General features: G+C 44.3%; 1 protein-coding gene across 10 annotated transcripts in view; it reads right to left on the bottom strand.

Moving 5' to 3' along the window:
- Positions 1 to 20,045, bottom strand: part of PEBP4 (phosphatidylethanolamine binding protein 4) — a 416,346-nt gene that overhangs the window by 136,616 nt on the left and 259,685 nt on the right. For 9 of the 10 annotated variants that reach the window (XM_069075685.1, XM_069075686.1, XM_069075677.1 and 6 more), the window contains one exon: positions 18,465 to 18,563. The exons of the other annotated variant lie outside the window; for it this stretch is intronic. In XM_069075685.1, coding sequence (XP_068931786.1) covers positions 18,465 to 18,563 — 99 coding nt within the window. The remainder of the gene's footprint in view (positions 1 to 18,464; positions 18,564 to 20,045) is intronic. 10 annotated transcript variants of the gene reach the window in all.

Genomic DNA, 20,045 nt, shown 5'->3' with positions numbered 1-20,045 from the left:
CTCTTGGAGTCACTAATAGAAGCCCACTTGCTGTTACTCATTCAAGACACTCCATCTCACAGTCTCTGTGCCCCTGCATGGGCCATCTCCCAGGCCAGGCATGCTCTCTCTTCTTGTTTCCGCTATTGACTCAGACCCAGCTCAGATACTGCCTTCTGCCTAAGATGTCCCAGTCACCAGAGTCTTCCCCTCTGAAGTTACTTTCCTCATCTGCGGGTATCTTTTTATGGACCCACTTATGTTGTCTCCCCCATTGATATCAAAGCTACCTGAGGACAGGGACTGGGAGTTTTGCTTTGTTTTCTCCTTTCTTGGTATCCTCAGCATTTAGCATCATGTCTGGCATGCAGTAAGTGTTTAATACATTCTTGTTGATTGATCTGCTTGAGTACTTCCTGTGATGAATAGCTCACTACCTCATGAAGTAGTTGAAAACAGATGGTTCCTTTTTAATCTTCTTTTCTTTAAGATGAGTATCTCTGGGGGCAGCTAGGTGGCACAGTGAACAGAGCACCAGCCCTGGAGTCAGGAGGACCTAAATTCAAATCCATCCTCAGACATTTGATGCTTACTAGTTGTGTGACCTTGGGCAAGTCACTTAACCCCTATTGCCTTGCCTTCCCCTCCCCCCCAAAAAGAGGTGAGTATCTCCACATAATTTAACCATTCTCCATATTAATTATGGACTGTTCTCAGAATGAGTTTTGGTTTGACAATGTGTCCAGTAAAATGTGGTCTGGAATCACACAATACATGGCAGGTGTAGTGCAGGTCAGTGACTGGGTGTTGGGTCTGGAGTCAAGAAGACCTGAGTTCAAATCTGGCCTCACCCTGGGTAAGTCCCTTCCCCTCTGTCTGCCTCAGTTTCCCTGACTGTAAAAAGGGGATAACAATAGCATCTACCCTCCAGGGTTGTTGTGAGGATCCAGTGAAATAATTGTAAAGCACTTACTTAGCACAGGGCCTGGCACATTGTAGGCGATATATTCTTATTCTTTCTGCCTCCCAGATTTGTCGATCAAGTACAGAAGTGGGCCTCCCTTGATCTTGGCACTCTATTTTTATTAGGACAGTCTCTATATATTACATTAGCTTTTCTTTTTTTCTTTTTAAGCAGCTTGTTTCATAGTAAACCAGAGGTTTTTTCTCAGGAGCCACTGTTCAAGACACACCTGTCTCTTGATCGTGTCTTTCCCCATCCCTCCCCTGCCCCAATTCCTGGAATGTCCCTGCCTCCTTCTAGGAATGCAGATAGAAGAGGAACTCACATCTCCACAGAGGGAGATAAGACATAGAGTTTTCAGCTGCAAGTCAGCTGGAAAGGCCCAGTGGACCTGGGGGTAAATTCATCTCTTCCAGCCATTCCCATTGATAAAGCCCTCTCTGTTTCTGTCTCAGGGTCAAGGACTTGGGTGAGGAGAACTTTCTTTTCTGGACCTCTAGAAGTTGGGGCTGCCAAGGACATGCAACAGGAGCCCCTGCAGAGGAACCTGCCAGGTTTATTTCCACAAGGGGTGCTCCTGTTCTTGGTGGCTGCAGGGGCCAGGCTGGGAGCAGCCTGGTGAGTCTGGAGGATGTGGCCATTCTCCATGTTCTTAGACTCTGGGTCCTGGGGTGTCTCCACTGGGGTCTGAAGTGAGACAGTAGTTGAGGTGATGGCTGTGGTTTGACCTACTCAGCTCTTCGATGGTGGAAAACATATCTTATAATGTTTTGTGTATCCCTGTAGCATCTGACAGAGCAATGTTATTAAGAAGCATGTGGTTGACAGTTTGAATTCCTCTTGGGGAACATGGCTTGGTCTTGCTGGCTTCCTGGTGACAACTATGGTCTTCCTTCTGACCCAGACCCCATTTTCAAATTAGATTTGCTGTTCAGTCATTTTTCAGTCACGTATGACTCTTTGTAACCTCATTTGGGGATTTCTTGGCAAAGATACAGGAGTGGTTTGCCATTTCCTTCTTCAGTTCATTTTACAGATGAGGAAACTGAGACAAATAGAGTTAAGTGACTTGCCAAAAGTCAGACATCTAGTAAGTATCTATTTGAACTTGGGAAGGGGAGTCTTTCTGACTCCAGGCCCAGTACTTTATTCACTACACCACCTAGCTGCCCTCATCTTCAAATGAGATAACTTTAACACTTTAAAGTACTATATAAGTGTGAGAAAGAGTTACTGTTATTATTGTCATTAATTATATTTTTACCAAATGAAGCAGACATGGACTCCTTCCAATAAGTACTCAGTTCTTCCAAACACTCATTGAATATGTCAGATTTTATATATCTGCCAGGAAACCTATGGATGTATTCTTCCTCAAGAATGGCCATACCTAACTGTTGATCGCATCTTCCATTTTTGTTTTCTGACCTCTTGCCCTTTAACCCTATGGTAAGCTGCCTTAGTTTCAGTAACTCCAGGATGAGACCACTATAAGAAGAGGGAAGCATCTTTGGATGGGGATAGGGTGGTAGAGAGGGAAGAGAATGAACATCTATTAAGCGCCCAAGGTATACAGGAGTTGTGCTGAGAGCAATACAGATTTTATCTCAGTTGATCTTTTCAACAACCCTGTGAGGTACATGCTATTATGATCCTTATTTTACATATGGGGAAACTGAGGCAAACAGAAGGTAGATGATTTTCCCAGGGTCATACCGGGTCTCTACTGCAGAGAGTGCAACTCCCCTTGGCTGGCCACGTCGTTTGAATGCCAAACGTACGCTTACCAAAAAGCCTGTTTTACGGAGAGCTCACACAGGGCACACGTTCACATGGTGGTCAGAAGAAGCGATACAAGGACACTCTCAAGGCCTCTCTCAAGAACTTTGGAATTGATTGTGTGACATGGGAGACAGTGGCACAGGACTGCTCAGCATGGCGTGCCCACATTAGAAAGGGTGCTGTGCTCTAGGAGCAAAGCAGAACTGAAGCAGCTCAGAGGAAATGCAGGGTGTACAAATTTAGAGGATCCACCCCAAATGTTCACTCAGACAATTTGTGCCTGACCCCTGATAGAGCCCTCCATGCTCCTATTGGTCTGATCACTAACAGTCGGACACACATAGTGATGTCAGTTAGCTCCTCTTCGAGGACAAAAACCAACAGCTAGTAAGAGCATGAGGCAGGATTTGAACTCAGATCCTCCTGACTTCAGGCTGAACTCTTTATCCATTATGCCATCTAAGTCCCCTGAAAGGGCGATACAATGAGTAGGCATACAGTCCATCCAAGGATATCTTGAAAATGTTAGTGTTGAAAGAGATTTTATAAGTGACCTAATCCAACCTCCCACCCAAAACAAGCAATCCCTTCTAACTAATATTCTAACTATTCCTAACAGATGGTCATCCAGCCTGTGCTTGAATATTTCCAGCAGCCATGTAGTATAAGGAAAAGAGTGTTGGATCTGTACTCAGAAGACCTTGGTTCGAATCTTGGCTCTGCTGCTACTTTTGACCTGTAGCACTTGTAATGCTGTCCCCCACTCCACCACCTTCCTACATGCTGAGGAAGCACATAGAAACCTGGGTTCAGCTTGCTTCCAGGCATGCCTTGTGGAGGGATCCTTCCCAGCACTTCAGAGCCAGGGCCATATTCCCTACCTAGTTTTAATATAAAATAAGGAGGCTTGGCAAGCCTGTTCTGGCCATGAGTGAATGACTGAGGAGCTAATGCTGCAGAGTAACAAAGAGTCTTCTGGTTGGCTGAGGAAGTACTGGAAATATTGATGGCAGAGTAGACGCTGAAGGGAAACTGATGCCCAGGAGAAGTTCCGGCAGATGACATCATTCTTTCCTTTCACTTGTAGGCCTGGGTTTTCCACTGAAAAAGACTGCACTGAGCTAACTGGGAGGAGCAGCAAAGCCTATCTCCCAACCAGCTACCACATGTCTGTGAACTCATGTCATCTTTGTTTCTTTGGTGTCTTTGGTGTTCTTCCCTGATTATAGGTAAATAAATATCCGGAGAGAGAACTGACCAAGTTACAAACTTTGAAAGGCCAGAAGTACCACTGGAGATGTCCTCAGCAACCAGAGTTGGTATTAGTCTGTTCTGTCTGCTGAGGAGATACGGTTCCCAGGTTTGCTAGGGACTGGCTCTGCTTTCTCATCTGTAAAATAAGGGGTCTGGGGGCGGCTAGGTGGCACACTGTCCCTGGAGTCAGGAGGACTTGAGTTCAAATCCAGCCTCAGATACAACACAAAAACTAGCCATATGACCTTGGGCAAGTCACTTAACCCCAATTGCCCTGCCCTTTCCCCTCCAAAAAACAAAAAAAGAGGGGGGGTAGGTCTGAAACAGATGACTGCTATGATCCTATAACAGGGAGCTCATTACCAAATCTATTTGATTTCTCTCCTTGTTCTAATCCATCTTCCACAGTCTGCCACAGTGAATGTCCTAAAGTGTAAGTCTGATTGTATTGTCTCCCTAATCAATTATAATCAGATGGCACAGAAAATAAGAGTGTTAGGCCTGGAGTCAGGAAGACCTGAGTTCAAATCTGGCCTCGGAAACTTACTAGCTATGTGATCTTAAGCAAGTTACTTAACTTCTGTTTGCCTCAGTTTCCTCAACTGTAAAGTGGGAATGATAACAATATCACCCATCTCCTGGGGCTTCTGTGACAATCAGATGAGATAGTATTTGCAAGTGCTTAGCACAATGCCTGGCATACAGTAGGCACTATATAAGTGCTAGTTTTATTATTATTATTCAGCAGTTCCCTATTACCTCTAGGATCTCTATTACCTATTATTTAAAGTTTCTTATAGCCTTCCCCCTTCCCACCTTTACAGATTTCATACAGATATACTCATGTTCATGAATTTTATGGTTCAGTCATACTGACTGACTTACCATTCCTCATCCACAATATTCAGTCTCCTATGTCCATACCTGGGTACTGGCTGTTCCCCCCCCCCCATCCCCCCATGCCTGGAATGCTCTACATCCTCACCTTAACCTCTCATAATCCCTGGATTCCTTCAAGATGCAGTTCAAGTGCCCCAGGCTATGTGAAGCCTTTCTTGATCCCCCACTTGCTAGTACCCTTCCTCACCAAGTCATCATATTCATTTTGTAGACTTTTATAAATTCTTAAATATGTACAAGTCTCCCTTGTTAGAATGTAAGGTCCTTTAAGGTAGGAGCTGTTTCACTTTTGCCTTTATTTTGTAATCGTTTAGCACAGTTCCTGGCACCAAGGTGTTTAATAAAACCATTCCATTGTTAGACATCTTGAATTGTTAGGAGGTTGCCTGAGCCAAACTCTGGTTTCCATTATCATAAAGCTGAAGGAGGGATGCCCTTGAACAGTCTAATCATATGTCTTCCTCGATGAATATCTCTCCAATCACTGATGCTTTGTCTGCACTCACTCCTCAGAGGTCAGCATATTTCCACTCTTATTATATTTACCTCATCCCAGTGATTCTGAACACCCTCCTCCTTCCCTTCCTCCCACTGCGGATGTACAAACCCTGTTCCCCATCCCCTACTGGCTACTCCCTTACTTCAATTCGTTTCAATCCTACCCCCACAATGTTTTACTCCTTCCACTTTGCCTTCTGAAAGATCTACTTCATAATGAACTCTTTAAAACATCCTTTAATCATAGGCCTCTTCTTTAATTATTTGCTCCATCTTGTGGTCCTCACTGAGACCTAGTTCCCTCCTGATGATATTTCTTCCTTCACTACCCTTTCCAATTCTGGCTACTTTCTCTCTTACCCTACTCCCTTTCCCTCTTCCCTCCAATTCAAGGGTCACAATGGGAGAGTTGGAATATTCCTTGTTTCTCATTTTCACTTCTAGGCTCTCTCTGTTCACCTTAATTAAACAACTTTTCCTCCTTTAAAGTACATTTGGAATTGATTACATGACATGGGAAACCCTGGCACAGGACTGCCCAGCATGGCATGCCCTTATCAGAGAAGGTGCTGTGCTCTATGAACAAAGCAGAATTGAAGTAGTTCAAAAGAAAAGTGAGATGTGCAAATTTAGAGAATCCACCCCAAGTGTTCACATGGACTATTTGTGCTGACCTACAGTAGAACATTCTGAGCTTGTGCTGGTCTGATCAATCATAGCTGGACACACTGTACTTGACTCTAACATAGTGATGTCATTTTGGTCCTCTTTGAGAACAAAGGACATTTATCCACATTTATCACACAGTCCATATTCTATCAGTCATTATCTGTTGATCTCCCCAAGACACTCACCTTCCTTCCTCAGTGAGTTCAGTGCCTGGCTCATTTTTTCTTTCCTCTCCATTTCCTGTTCTCATACTAGGGGACTTTAACATACATGTTAACGCTCCTTTAAATACACTAACTTCCCAATTCCTCAATCTACTCAATTCCCATGACCTATTCTTATATTCTACCTCTGCTAGACACAGAGATGGAGATACATAAGATAGACTTCTGTGAATAAGGTCATAAGCTGGAGGAGATAGAGAGCATTTGGGTAAGGATAAAAGATGGAGAAATAAAAGTGATATTGGGGTGTGGGTATACAACAAACCACCCAGTCAGAAGGAGAAAATGTACAATGACTTCAGATAACAGATCACAAACCTCGCACAGACCCATGATATAATACTAATGGGAGACTTCAGTGATCCTGACATCCGCTGGAATTCTTACCCTTTCCAAAAAGCAGAACAGGTAGTAAATTTGATCTTTGTCTTGATGATCATTCCTCAAGAGGTGGAAAAAGTGACACAGAAAGCTGCTGTTTTGGGACCTGATTCTGGCCGATAAGGAGGTACTGGTTGCCAAGGTAGTAACGAGGAGAACCTTGGGAGACAGTGACCATAACGACTTTGAACTGGTGATAGCGACAGAATTTCTGTGGCTGTTGTTGTTTGTCCTTTGTTTTTGAAGAGGACCAATGACATCACAGGGTAATGCCTTGACTCATGCATGTATCGGATTTAAGTGAAACAGAGTTGCACAAAGTTGTCAGGCTCTCTCTTGTCCACAGTCATCAAAGTCTAGTGGCAAGACAAAAGTCAAGATGACTGGCGATGGCCCAGGAGGCAGTGGATGGCCTCGGTGTCTTTGATGCCTGACCAAGCTCTAAGCGCCCCACAGCACCTGCTTCAGCTGCCTTCATGACCGTTGGAACAAATTGTTCTCATCCGCCCATTCCGGGGAGGGTGTCCAGGGACATAATATGCATTACACAAAGAGTCTGTGATTTAGAATGGTAAAATCCTAGCCTGAGAAGTCAACATATCTATGACTTAGTAGAAAAGTCCTAGGATGTGGTGAGAGGGGAGGACCAGGGATAGTCTGACAAGCATCCTGGATTTGGGGAGAGTAGATTTCAGAGTTCAGATAAAGGACATCCCATGGCCCAACATTCCATAGTGGAAGTTTTCCCGGGAGGGATGGGAAGCTCTCAAGATTCAAATTCTGACAACATAAACATAAATGATCCTGACAGAGAAGGAAGAAGTAGCTGTTAAAAGAGACTTGTGTGGAAGTGCAGTGGACTTATGGGACCAATTTAGAATAAAAACAACAACTTGTACGGAAGATGGAAACAAGGGTACATAACTGAGGAGGAATATAAAAGAGTTCCTCAGTCCTGAAAGCAGAGGTTCGGGGAAACAGAAGCTCAAAGTGTCTGGTAGCAAGTGAAGAATGAAAAGGAGAACAGAAAGGGCTTGTTTTAAAGGCATGTTGGGAGCAAGAGGAAGATTAAAGAAAGGAGACTAGAGCTGCTTGGAGTGGCTGGGGCAGTGATAATGGCTGAGAGAGGGAAGGGAGGACTGCTTGACTCAGAACTTGCTTCTGTTTTCTCTACAAGTGACTTCTGACTGGTTAGGATAAAACACAAATAAGTTAAGAGGTGCTTGAAACTAAGATGAGTAGGGAGATAGTAAGAGAATGCCAAATGCCTTAAATAAGCTCAGGACATCAGGCTTAGATGAGTTACACTTCAGGGGCCTGATATGATTGGTGGAAGGAATGAAGGAAGGAGAAGGGGAGGGAGACAGGAGGGAAGAAGGAAGAAGGGAGGAGGGAGGGTAGTGAGGAGGGAAGAAGGAGGGAGGTAGAGAAGAAGGGAGGAAGGAAGGAAGAGATGAGGGAAGGAAAGAAGGAAAGTGAGAGGGAGGGACAAAGGAAAAGAGGAAAGAAGGAAGGAAAGGAGAAAGGGAGAGAGGAAGGAAGGAAGGGAGAAAGGAAAGAAAAGAGGAAGGAAGGAGGGAGGGAGGAAGGAAGGAAAGAAAGTGGGAGGGAGGAAGGGAGGAAGGAAAGGAGAGAGGAAGGAAGGAAGAATATAAGCATTTATTAAACACTTATGATTACAGATGATAGGGGCAGGAATGCAAAATACAAAGAAACAAAGAAAGAAAATCCTGGGAGATCTAGTGGAATGGACTCTCAATATGAAGCAAAAGTGCGGTATCATGGCCAATCAAGTGAATTCCATCTTAGGTCTACATTAACAGAAGTTCAGTGCTCAGACCCAAATAAGGTCTGAACTCTAAGAGCTATTCCAATTGGAGATCTCATGATTTAGGCCACTGTTTGTTTATGGTCCTTTTACCCTTGGCTGGTCATGCCATCTCCTTAGTTCTGGATGTCACATTTCAGAAAAGACACGGACAAGCAGGAGTGCATCCAGAGATGGGCAACCAGGACCTGGAAACCAAGGCATAAGAGGACCCATTGAAGAAATGAGGAAGAGTTAACCTGGTAGAGAGAAGGCCCAAGATGGACAGTTGCCATCATGCATTTGAAAACCTGTTGTGTGGAAAAGGAATTAGTGTTGTTCTGCTTGACCTCAGTGGACAGAACTAGGGACCGGTGGGCAGAATTTCCAGGGAGGAAAAGTTTGACTTTGATATAAGGGATGACTCTCTAGCAATCCAGTGGTGGAAAGGCTGCTCTGGTAAGCAGCTCGCTCCCTATCACTGATACTATAGTGACTGGATGGCCCCTTGCCTGGGGTATTGCAGAGGGGCTTCCTGTTCAAGGAAAGGTTAAACTACATGGCCTCTGAGGTCTCTTCTAAGGATGAGAATCTACAATTCTATGACTCCACTTTTGGTTATGCACTTAAGAGTACCTAAGGCCGGGGAGGCCAGGTGGCTCAGCGAGTAAGCGCACCGGCGCCAGTGTCGGGATGACCTGGATCAAATCCAGGCTCAGATACTTAGCACCACATCCAGAAATAACTGGCCATGTAACCTTGAGCAAGTTACTTAACCCCAATTGCTTAAAAAAAAAAAAGAGTATCTAAGGCCTGACTCTTTGGTGGCCCAGTTTGCTTTCTTCAAAGGGCAGTTGTCTTGAGTAGGAAACTTAGCCCTAGGGCATGGTAAGGAGAGACTTGACTGTGAATGGTGGATCAGGGATAGGCTGCTGGCCTCAGCCCTATCCACCCGACAGCCCCATTTCCCCTCAATGCTTCTTTCTGACTTATCTCTAGGCTATGGGACCCAGGGACGCTGCCCTCTGTTTTGTCAATGCTAACCCTCAGTCACTGATCCTGCTGAGCTCATAGCTGAGTGGGCAAGAGCCTGTTGTGTTCCCTTGTGGACTGTGTGTGTGTGTGTGTTTGTGTGTGTGTGTGTGTGTGTGTGTGTGTGTGAGAGAGAGAGAGAGAATGAGCATTACTGTGTGAGATAAAATATGTGTGTGTTATGTGTGTGTCAGACAGTGAGTGTGTGTAAGAGAAATAGAGAGAGAGTGATAGTGAGAGAGAGAGAGAGAGAGAGAGAGAGAGCAGTGTGTGTGTGTGTGTGTGTGTGTGTGTGTGTTTTCTGCCTGATCCAGGAATTCTCCTGGATGGCAGAATTGGTTTCCATAACGACTTTCTGATATAAACATATTTGATAAAAATAAGTTAACAGCAGAGCTGTGGTGGAGTACAGATTCTCAGAATGTTGAGAGAGAGAGAGAGAGAGAGAGAGAGAGAGAGAGAGAGAGAGAGAGAGAGAGAGAGAGAGAGAGCTGCTTGAAGAAAATCATTTTCTTTTTCTCTAGCCATCCTTCCTCTATAGCCTTCCCATACGCCAATTCAAAAGCCTTGTTTATCAGATTCCTCAAGAACAACCAGCTCCTCTCTCCTTTGCTCCCTCTCCCTCTCCCTCTCTCTCTCCTTTCTCTCTCTGCCTAGTTACCTGAGGCACTACAGTATGTACAGGATAATATGATAAATTCATTTCCAATTCACTGCATTATCCCTTGAATATTTTAATGACTCATTGAATGGAGTAAAAAAAGCTCTTTCAAATGAACAATTATGCTGCATTAGTCGAAGGGTTGATTATATTTAAACACTGCTCACATGGATAACAGGACACAGCGACCTGAGCATACCAGAGCTAATTTGGCTCTTATCTCTAAATAATTTTACACCACCAATTACCATGAAAACCTAAAGGGCTTTAAAAACATTCATCAAAAGATAATATTCTACTTTATAGCAACATTTTATTGAAATTATTTTGAATGGGAGTGAAAGCATCTGTAGGGTGTGACAATGACAGCAGTGCTATGTCCCCTGGGTACTAAAGGAATGGCGAAGGGTGCTGGGTTTTAGAAAACAACAAGGCAGCAGGCAGTGGTGAGGAATGAAGTAGCCATCTGCTGGGATACCACGGCAGCGTGCAATTCACCTGGACCTACACTTCAGCTTTGCCCACTTCTGGACAAGTTATATGGGTTTGTCTCAGGTCTGAGAGGACACTGTGAAATCAGGCCAGGGCTCTTATTAGAACTTCTTTTCATCCAGGGCAAAAACAATTTGGCTGTGGAACTGGGGAGGTGAGAGGCATCAATACTGGCGGTGGTGGTGGTGGAGGAGAACGATGGTGGAGGAGAAGGCAGTCTGACTTTAGGTGTGTGTGTGTGTGTGTGTGTGTGTGTGTGTGTGTGTAAGTCAGCCTGTTGCCCAGAAAGTCCCACTTCTACTCCACAGGGGTTTAAGAGCAATGCAGGCCCCAAAAGCTGGGGAATAGGCAAACAAGTGGGGACATGCTATGAAGTGCAGGGCCTGGAATTGGTGGTCTTCACTGTGGGGAGAAAGCACCCAGCATTATGGGAAAAAGTCTGTCCTAGTTATTATGGTCCTGGGTCTGGCTCAAATTATGTGTATGTCAGTGACAGGGGTTGAGAAAGAGAGGCTTTGTATCAGCCTCTTGGGGTTTGCTGACCCAAACTCTCGGAGATGACCGGACCTGACTCCAACAATGGTGAAGGGGAGAAATCGGATGAACTCTTTTTTGTTAGAAGGCTTTGCATGTTTTGACCTTCTCAGAAATTTGGCTTCTGTGAGGTGTAGGACCCATGGATGGCGCTGAAATAGCACCTGGGCTATAGAGTGGGGTCTTCAGAAGTGGGCCATTAAAATAGGCCTTATTTCAAAATTGAAAAGCTTCCTCATAGTCATCATTGAAAATATCACTGGAGGGGGGAGGGGGGGAACTTCATGTTGTACTAGTTAAATGGAATATCCTCCAGTTATTATTTGAAGCAGACATTATAATACAGGAAAACAGATACCTGAACAACTTGTTCAGATCCCAACAGCCAACTCGCAAATGTACTAATGAATAAATCACAATTTAATGCATTGCCTTGCTTTGATTTCTTTATATGACCCTGGGTTCCAGATAATAATAATAATTCATGTTTCTTTAATGCTTTAATATTTGCAATACCTTTTCCTCACAACAACAACCTTTTGAGTGCGCAAGATAAGCATTATTAGTTCCATTTTACAGATAAAGAAGATTAATTGACTTGATCAAAGTCACATAGGCAGCAGGTTGTATGTATTGAACCCCTTCTGATGTCAAGTTCAATGCATTATGGTATTTCTCCCATGAAGGTAAGAAGTATTCTTTTTCTCAGTCTTACCTGTTTTCCCATCACTAACACAGTTCTGGGCACAAAAGAAGTGCCCAACTATAGTTTTTTATTTGCTTTGATTTCAAAGAAAATTGACAGACCAGGAATCAAAGTAAATCTACAGATTACTGTAGGGCTTCTGATGTTTTACACAGATGATCTTTATACCGATTCTCAGAGGCCTTTATTTTACAGAGAAGGAAACTGAGGTACAGGATGGCCAAGCAAGTTCACAAGAGCTGGAGGGGACCTTAAAAATCACCCAGTCCCATCTCCTCATTTTACAGGGGGAAACTGAGGCTTAGAGAAATGGTTTGCCTCTGTCTAAGATCAGACCCTGTAGCAGAACCGATGACTGAGACCCAAACATCCCAATTTAGGCTTTACCTTAGGCTTCTGTGCAGCTGACCTCACTGCCAAAAAACCGGTGCTGCAAAGTGACCTTGCCATTTATTTAACTCTCCCTACACTGGCTACACTGACTGAACCCCAAGGGGTAGCTGGGAATAATGAACAGAGAGAGGGGAGGCAAGAAGGGCAACAGACCAAAGAATAGATTTTCATTCTTTTTTTCAAACCAAAGATTTCCAGGCCAAAATTTAGAATCCCTGAGAATTTCTAGGAAGATCTCTTTGGGTGAGGAGGGGGAGGGGAGGGCAGGTGGATGGAGATGTCTTTGTTTATTTGTTCTAAGCTCTCTTTGTCATCCCTCATGATTTTCTTTGTGGAAAGTATTAATATCCCATTTTCATGTATTCAATATTCCCATTAACAATAAAGACTCTAATGAAAATACCTGCATGAAAAGCCCCAAGCACTAATTTCAAAGACAAATAGAAGAGGAGCCAATTTGTATTTCTCCTCAAATGAATGATATAAATTTATCGATAACTTAATTTCATGCTAAAGATTATTAGATGAATTAGATAAATCTATCTGAAAAAAACTATCCTCTTTAAGTAAAATCTGAGGACATAGTAACGGTGGGACAAAGAAACCACTTAATGTTCTACTAGAAATTTCTCCCAAATGGGTACTCTCCGGAAAAGGCAGGGTGAGGGTTGGGGAGGGAAGGGACACTGATAGTACATTGAATTCATGTAGGGTTTGCTTTTGAGAAGCTCAATGTTTTTCTATCACTCTGTGACCCCACCGGTACGCAAAACATTGAACATCAATGTAGCTGGGGTTCCAGAGTTGACAATTTCCACTCAGTCTGCATGGAAAAAGGAAGGCAAATTACTTTTCTCATTTTACAGAAGGGAAAAATGAGGCTTGGTGACTTTCTCTAGACCTTGTCGTGTATTGATGAAAGAGCTGGGAATAGAAACCAATTACTACTTTGACTCTTAGCCCTCCGTTTCTTCTTCAATATCAGTGTTTTCCTAATCCAAACTGTTCAGTTCAATTCAATAAATGTTTATTAAGACCCCATTAGGTATCAGGAACTGTGTTAAGCTCTGGGGATGCAAAAAGAGGTAAAAGACAGTCTCTGCCCGCAAGGAGCTTACAAACCGGACAACATGCAAACAAATACAAAGCAAGCTATACACAGGGTAAATAATAAATAATTAAAAGAGTTGAAATAAAAAGGAGGTAAGAAAGGCTTCCTGTAGAAGGTGGGATTTTAGTTGGGACTTAAAGGAAGCCAGGGTGTGTCGGCAGTCAGAGTGGAGGAGGGAGAGCATTCTAGGTATGAGGACAGCCAGAGAAAATGCCCAGAGCTGAGAAACAGTGTGTCTTGTTTGTGGAACAGCCAGGAGGCCAGTGCTACTGAATGGAAGAATACATTTATGGGAGCAAGGTTGCAAGAGGCCTGGAAAGGTAGGAGGGGGCTAGGTTATGATGGGCTTTGAACGCCAAACAGATAATTTTATATTTGCTCCTGGAGGCAATAAGAAGCCAATGGAGTTTATTGAGTAAGGTGATGACAGGATTGGACCTGTTTTTGGAAAATCACTTTAGTGGCTGAATGGAGAATGGTTTGGAGTAGGGAGAGACTTGAGGCAATCTGAGACCACTACCAAGATATTGCAATAATCCAGGCATGGAGTGATGACGGCCTGCACTAGAGTGGTGGCAGTGTCAGAGGACAGAAGGGACAGAGATTTTGCAAAGGTAAAATCATTGGACCTTGGAAACAGCTTTGGATAAGGGGGGTGAGAGACAGTGAAAAATCCAGGATGGCTCCTAGCTTGTGAGCCTGAGGGGCTGGGAGGCTGCTGTTGCCCTCTAAAGTAATAGGGAAGGTGTTGTGGGGAAAAGGGTAAAAATAATGAGTTCTGGTTTGGACATATTTAGTTTAAGATGTGTACGGGACATGCAGTTTGAGATGTCCGAGAGGCAGTTGGAGAATCAAGATTGGAGGTCGAGACATATGAGGACACTAGGGGTAGATTTGAGAATCAGCATAAAGATGGTAATTAAATCCATGGGAACTGATTGAGATCATTAAGAGAAGTAGTATAGAGGGATAAGCGAAGAGGGCCCAGGACAGAACCCTGAGGGACACCTATGGATAGGGGGCTTCATCGGGAGGAGAACCCGACAAAGGAGACAGAGGGGGAGAAAACCAGAACACAGTGGTGCCCCAAAAACTTACAGAGGAGGAGAGAATGCTCGACAGTGCCAAAGGCTGGCCAACCATCAAAATGTATTTATTTTGGCCATGGCAATTCAGGAAGACCACGATGGCGGCTGGAACTTGCATCAGTGAAGAGAGTGTTTACACCCACAAACTACAGATTCTTTTTTTTTTTTAAGCAATTGGGGTTAAGTAACTTGCTCAAGGTTACACTGCCAGTTATTTCTGGGTGTGGTGCTAAGTACCAGAGCCTGGATTTGATCCCGGATCATCCTGACTCTGGGGCCGGTGCTCTTACTCACTGTACCACCTGGCCACCCCTAAGCAATTGGGGTTAAGTAACTTGCTCAAGGTTACACAGCCAGGTGTTTCTGGATGGGTGCTAAATGTCTGAGCCTGAATTCGATCCCAGGTTATCCCGATTCTGGGGCTGGTGCTCTTACTCGCTGTGCTACCTGGCCGCCCCCGAACTATAGATTCTTGAAGTATTCAGATAAACTTTATCTTATTCAATATAGCCCATCAGAAGCAAAAAAAAAAAACTGACTTGGTCTTCTCTCTATATCAAACTCTTCCCAATCCTCCTCTGTCCTCTTGGTCCACACTCCTCAAGCCCCAAGACCTGAAATTGTGCTGTGAGGAGGGATTCACTGGAGAGAATTTAGACATTTCACCAGCCTGAAGTATGTTACATAACCTCAAACTGGGCCCTTGCAGCCGCTGGCAGTCCTACTAATCACTCCCTTATGGGCCGGCCCACTATCCTACAGTGGCCCTTCCAAACCTTTTCATCTCTTCTCAAATTTCCCATGCTCCACCCCTCCCCCCATATAAGAATCTTACTTCATATTTTACAGGGAAAAAAGGAAGCCATTTGTGGTGAGTTTTCTTTTCTTCCCTCTTCTTCATCTCCCATCACTCAGATGCCTTCTGTCACTTTTTCCTTCTTCACTCATGCCTCAAGTGGCCAAAATAAATATATTTTTGATTGGTGGCCAACCTTATGGTGATGGTTGAACTTTGAACTAACTTAGGCTGGTCCTTAGATGACAGTCATGCAATCTCTTCCCAGGTCTGTATTTGAAACCTTTCCAATTTGGTAAGAGCCCCTAGGCCTTGTATTACATTGACATAGCCACAAAAACCCGAGGGCATTGCCATCCTCCGGGTGAAGCATCTATTCAGACCACTTCAAGAGTACTGTGTTCTTGCTATCACATTTTAGGAAGGACGCACACATAGAGGAGGGCTACTCACAACCATGCCATACACTGAAGGATCTGAGGAGGTTGAGCCTGATGTCAAGGGATTACATTGCTTTTGCTTGACCCTACAGAGCACAACTAGGTACAATAGGTAGAAATTGTACAGGCACATTTCAATTCAATAATAACTGGAGTTATTCATGGAGTGTGATGCCTCAGAAGGTAGTGAGCTCTCCATCCCTGGATATTTTTAAACAGAAATGGGATAACTACTTGTCAGGAGTGTTGTAGAGAGGATACTTATTTGAGTGTGGATTGAAACAAATTAACTTTTAGGTCCCTTACAACTATGAAATTCTGTGATTCCAAGTTTCTATGATCTAGAAGCAAGGCCCTTTGATAATAAAAGTTTTATAGACTGATAAAATTTTATCTGAAGCTGGTGCTTGGGAAAATATTGTCCCAGTGCATGGTGCCAGGGTAGGAATGAAAAAGTACCCCTAGATTACACTGAGGACCCTCCCTCCCTCTGGGTCTCCCTGGGTGGGATCCAACACCCTATATCCTGCAGGATGTGATGTATGCTTTCTGTGTGGCCCCCTGGAATTCAGGGCCTATGGGGAGGGGCAGGACTGAGGGGAAATAGCTGAAGAAAGCCACCATTTCCTGTTTAGTACTCAGGCCAGGGACAGCCAGTGAAAACCAGCCTGAAATTCAACACCCTTGGCTGCGGTGGGGAGAACAGCGAGCCTTGTCCTGGCAGTTGTCTGCCGGACAACTGCCACCTACTCCATTTCTAAGTTGGGCTGCTGATCTTGGCTGGCCCTTCCACTCCAAAGATGTCATCAGAGAAAATAACCCTATTGTAAGGGCTTCAGAGGAGACAGAGAGGCCACCTTGTTTGCCCAAGTTCTGTTCCATTCTTAGGTTCTGCTAGCTAAGGTTGCTTCTGTAGTACAAAGTCAGAACTGGGGTACAGTGGAAAGAGAATTAGCCCAAGTCAGAAGGCCCAGATTCTAGGCCCAGTTGGCCATATTCTCTTTGTCAAATCACTGTTCCTCTTTGGGCCTCAGTTTCCTTATCTGAGAATTAAGGAAGTTGGCTTAGATGATTTTCAAGGTCCCTTCCAGTGTGCTCATTCTCTTGTTCTAAGATTCTAGGTACTTCTTAGAAGACAGCCTTTGGTCTTGGGTGAGAGCATAAGAGTATTTTCTATGATCCCAGAGCCTTATGGTGACTCATTCCTTCCCTTCTTTTGTGTGCCCCTTCCCTTAAGCATGCCACCTAGCACACCTTCCTGACAGAAAGTCAGTAGGCCCCCGGAAGGAGGATAGCTCTAATACCCTCTTCCTTTTCTCCTCTCGCCTTTCCTCCTGGTGACCCCTTGGGGGAGCTGCTCTGTGACCCTGTTCCATGGTACCTTTCAATGAGACACCTTTGATAAGGGGTGGGCATGGGTTCCAATATCACTCAGCCCTTCCTTTTAGAGAGGGGAGGCAGGAGGTATGGAGTAAGGGAGGCCACCCACCACCTCTCCCTGGTCAACAACCACCAACAGCAAGAACCAAAACTGCTCTTTGGCGGCTGGAGACCTATGCGTGCCAGACAAGTGCCAGGAGCTGATTTTCACTTATCCATGTGTGGTGATCCCTCCCCCACCTCACTTCCTACCTCTTTCAGGAGCTATTGACTAGATAAACCCCATTCCCTGTCCCGAAGTTCATTGCCTAGTGAACAGCCCCCTGCGCACTCCCAACACATCAGAAGCAGAGGGGTCAGAGCCTTGGTGTACAACTTTTAACTTTCCCAATCCCTGTGGAGGGCTCTCTGGAACCATCATGGGGCTACATTATACTATGTCCATTCACAATAACTAATGGAAGAAAGGGCCCATGAGTGGAACCTAAAATTAAAAGAGCAAAACAAAAAGAACAAAGTAAAAAAAAGTGCAGAGCAGAGAACAAAAGAAAACTCACAAGGAAGCAAAGAAAAGATGGCCAATTCTCAACACAACGTGTATTATTTATCATACAGGCTTTTTGGAAATGAAAATTTATCATATTTTGAAGCCTCTCATGTTCTGCTATGCACATGACATGCTTTTTTTTTCTTTCCAACTTTCTATTTAAGTTCCAATCTTTAACTTTTTAGGCTGTTTGTTTCTTTTCTCTATTCTTTATCTGTGTTCTGGCATTTGAGTCTAAAATAAAATTACAAAAGGGGGGGGCAGCTAGGTGGCACAGTGAATAGAGTACCAGCGCTGAAGTCAGGAAGACCCGAGTTCAAATCCAACCTCAGAACTAGCTTTGTGACCTTGAGCAAGTCACTTAACTCCAATTGCCTTGCCCTCTAAAAAACCAAACCAAAACAAAACACAAACCACAAAATAGACATGCTTACCCTCTCCATGGCTCCTCAGCCTCTTCAGGCCACATCAGGAGCACAAGGATGGAAGAGCTGCCTATGAGAACCATTCTAATTAGAGCTGTCTCAGCTTCTACCAACGGGACCAATCAGAATGTTCTAGAGCCCTGAAATGGTTCTAGAACATTTAGCTCCAGCTCTCCTTCCCTGCCCCCAGACATCAGTCAGACTCTGAAGGACATACTTTGATTTAGAAATGCATTTAGGAAATGAAGGGTGTTGTGGAGGGCTGGTGGCTAGTGGGTGATATCAGGGGCTCTCTGCTTATCCCAGACTCCTCTACCAAAAGGGAACATGAAAACACCAATGAGCTCAAGCTTTCAGCTATCACCCTTCATGGATAAGAAAGTACTGATAAATCTACTCACACTGATATTAGCTATCAGCCAGTGTCTCCAGTAGCGATTTCTGGGATAAGTCCTGCTAGGGGCATCTGGATCAACCATCATCAATATGTACTTCTTATTCTGAAACAAAAATTCAGAAGAGAATTCAGTGTCATGGGTGACCAGGGCTTTGGTTAGTACAAAAGAAGGCTCTGACTGCTCCACCCCCCAAGCCAGCCAAGATGCTCTGCTCTCACGGCGGGCATTGCTGACACTGTTCAGTTGCAGGATTTGAGGTCTGTTGGGTGGGAGTAGGGAGGCAGGATGCCTGGATCTCCCTTTGATGGAGGAGAATCTAGTAATCCACAAGTATTTACTGAGCACCTTCCTTGTACTCAGTACTCTATTAGACACTGTAGGGGACACAGAAGACATAAAATGGGTCCCTGCCCTCAGTGAGTCTAGAGGCTGATTCATGAAATGACATTACATAATACAAATACTAAAATGTGTATTACAAACTACAAGTGCTTTATATAGTATTTCAGAGATGAGAGTAGGCTGGATTTAGCAGGAAGACTTTAATGAGAGAAGTGGGTTTGGAGTGGGGCCTTGGGTAGGACTTAGGTGGGGAGGAGGGAAGTGGAGGGCATCTAGGCCAGAGGGAATGGTGTGAACAAACACAAGATGAGAATGAGAACGTTACCATAAGGAAAGGGAAGAGGGATAAATTTGGGTAGGTAGAATAGGGTTCAGTTATAAGGTTTTAAAGAGATGGAATTGTTATTGAGCCATTTTCAGTTGTGTCTGACTCTTTGTGACCCATTTGGGGTTTTCTGGGCAAAGATACTGGAGTGGTTTGTCATTTCCTTCTCCAGCTCATTTTGCAGATGAAGAAACTGAGGCCAAGAGGGTGAAATGACTTGCCCAGGGTCACATAGCTAGTAAGCATCTGAGGCTGGATTTGATAGCTAGGTGGCACAATGGATAGAGTTCTGGGTTTGGAGTCAGGAAGCCTCATCTTCCTCATTTCAAATCTGGCTTCAGACACTAGTTATGTGACCCTGGGCAAGTCACTTCACCCTGGTTGCCTCATTTTTCTCATCTGTTAAATGGGCTGGAAAAGGAAATGGCAAACCACTCCAGTATCTTTGCCAAGAAAACCCTAGGTGGGGTCATGAAGAGTGGGACACCAGGGGCCAGACTTGGCCTGTGAAAACACAGCTCAAAGATAATGGAATTCCAGATTTAAATCTATGACCTGACCAGTCTATCATTCTGAGTTTTGACTTGATTTGAAAGAAAATATAAAACCACCCAGCTCAATGTAACAAACAATTATTACAGGCCTATGATGGACTGGGTACTATGCTAGACCCTGGAAAGGCAAAGACAAAATGAAACAGTGCCAGTGCTCAAGTCCTCAAGCTGATATTCTGCTGGTAGGGAGGAGAGCCACAAAAATGGTGTTCAAGGGAGATTACATTGGCAGTCATTTATAGGATGCATTTGTGGGGTATAGATGGGAGGCCAAGAAGCCAAGTGTGAGAGAACCATAGTAATCCAGAGAGGAAGTGAGGCACCAGGACCACGTGGGCCACCCAGGCATCTCTTAAGCTAGAG

The sequence above is a fragment of the Petaurus breviceps genome, unplaced genomic scaffold (assembly GCF_028583685.1).
Source record: "Petaurus breviceps papuanus isolate PSGF00001 unplaced genomic scaffold, PetGlider_PUasm1.0 90919, whole genome shotgun sequence".
Taxonomy (NCBI): domain Eukaryota; kingdom Metazoa; phylum Chordata; class Mammalia; order Diprotodontia; family Petauridae; genus Petaurus; species Petaurus breviceps.
This window is presented reverse-complemented; position numbering and strand designations above follow the sequence as displayed.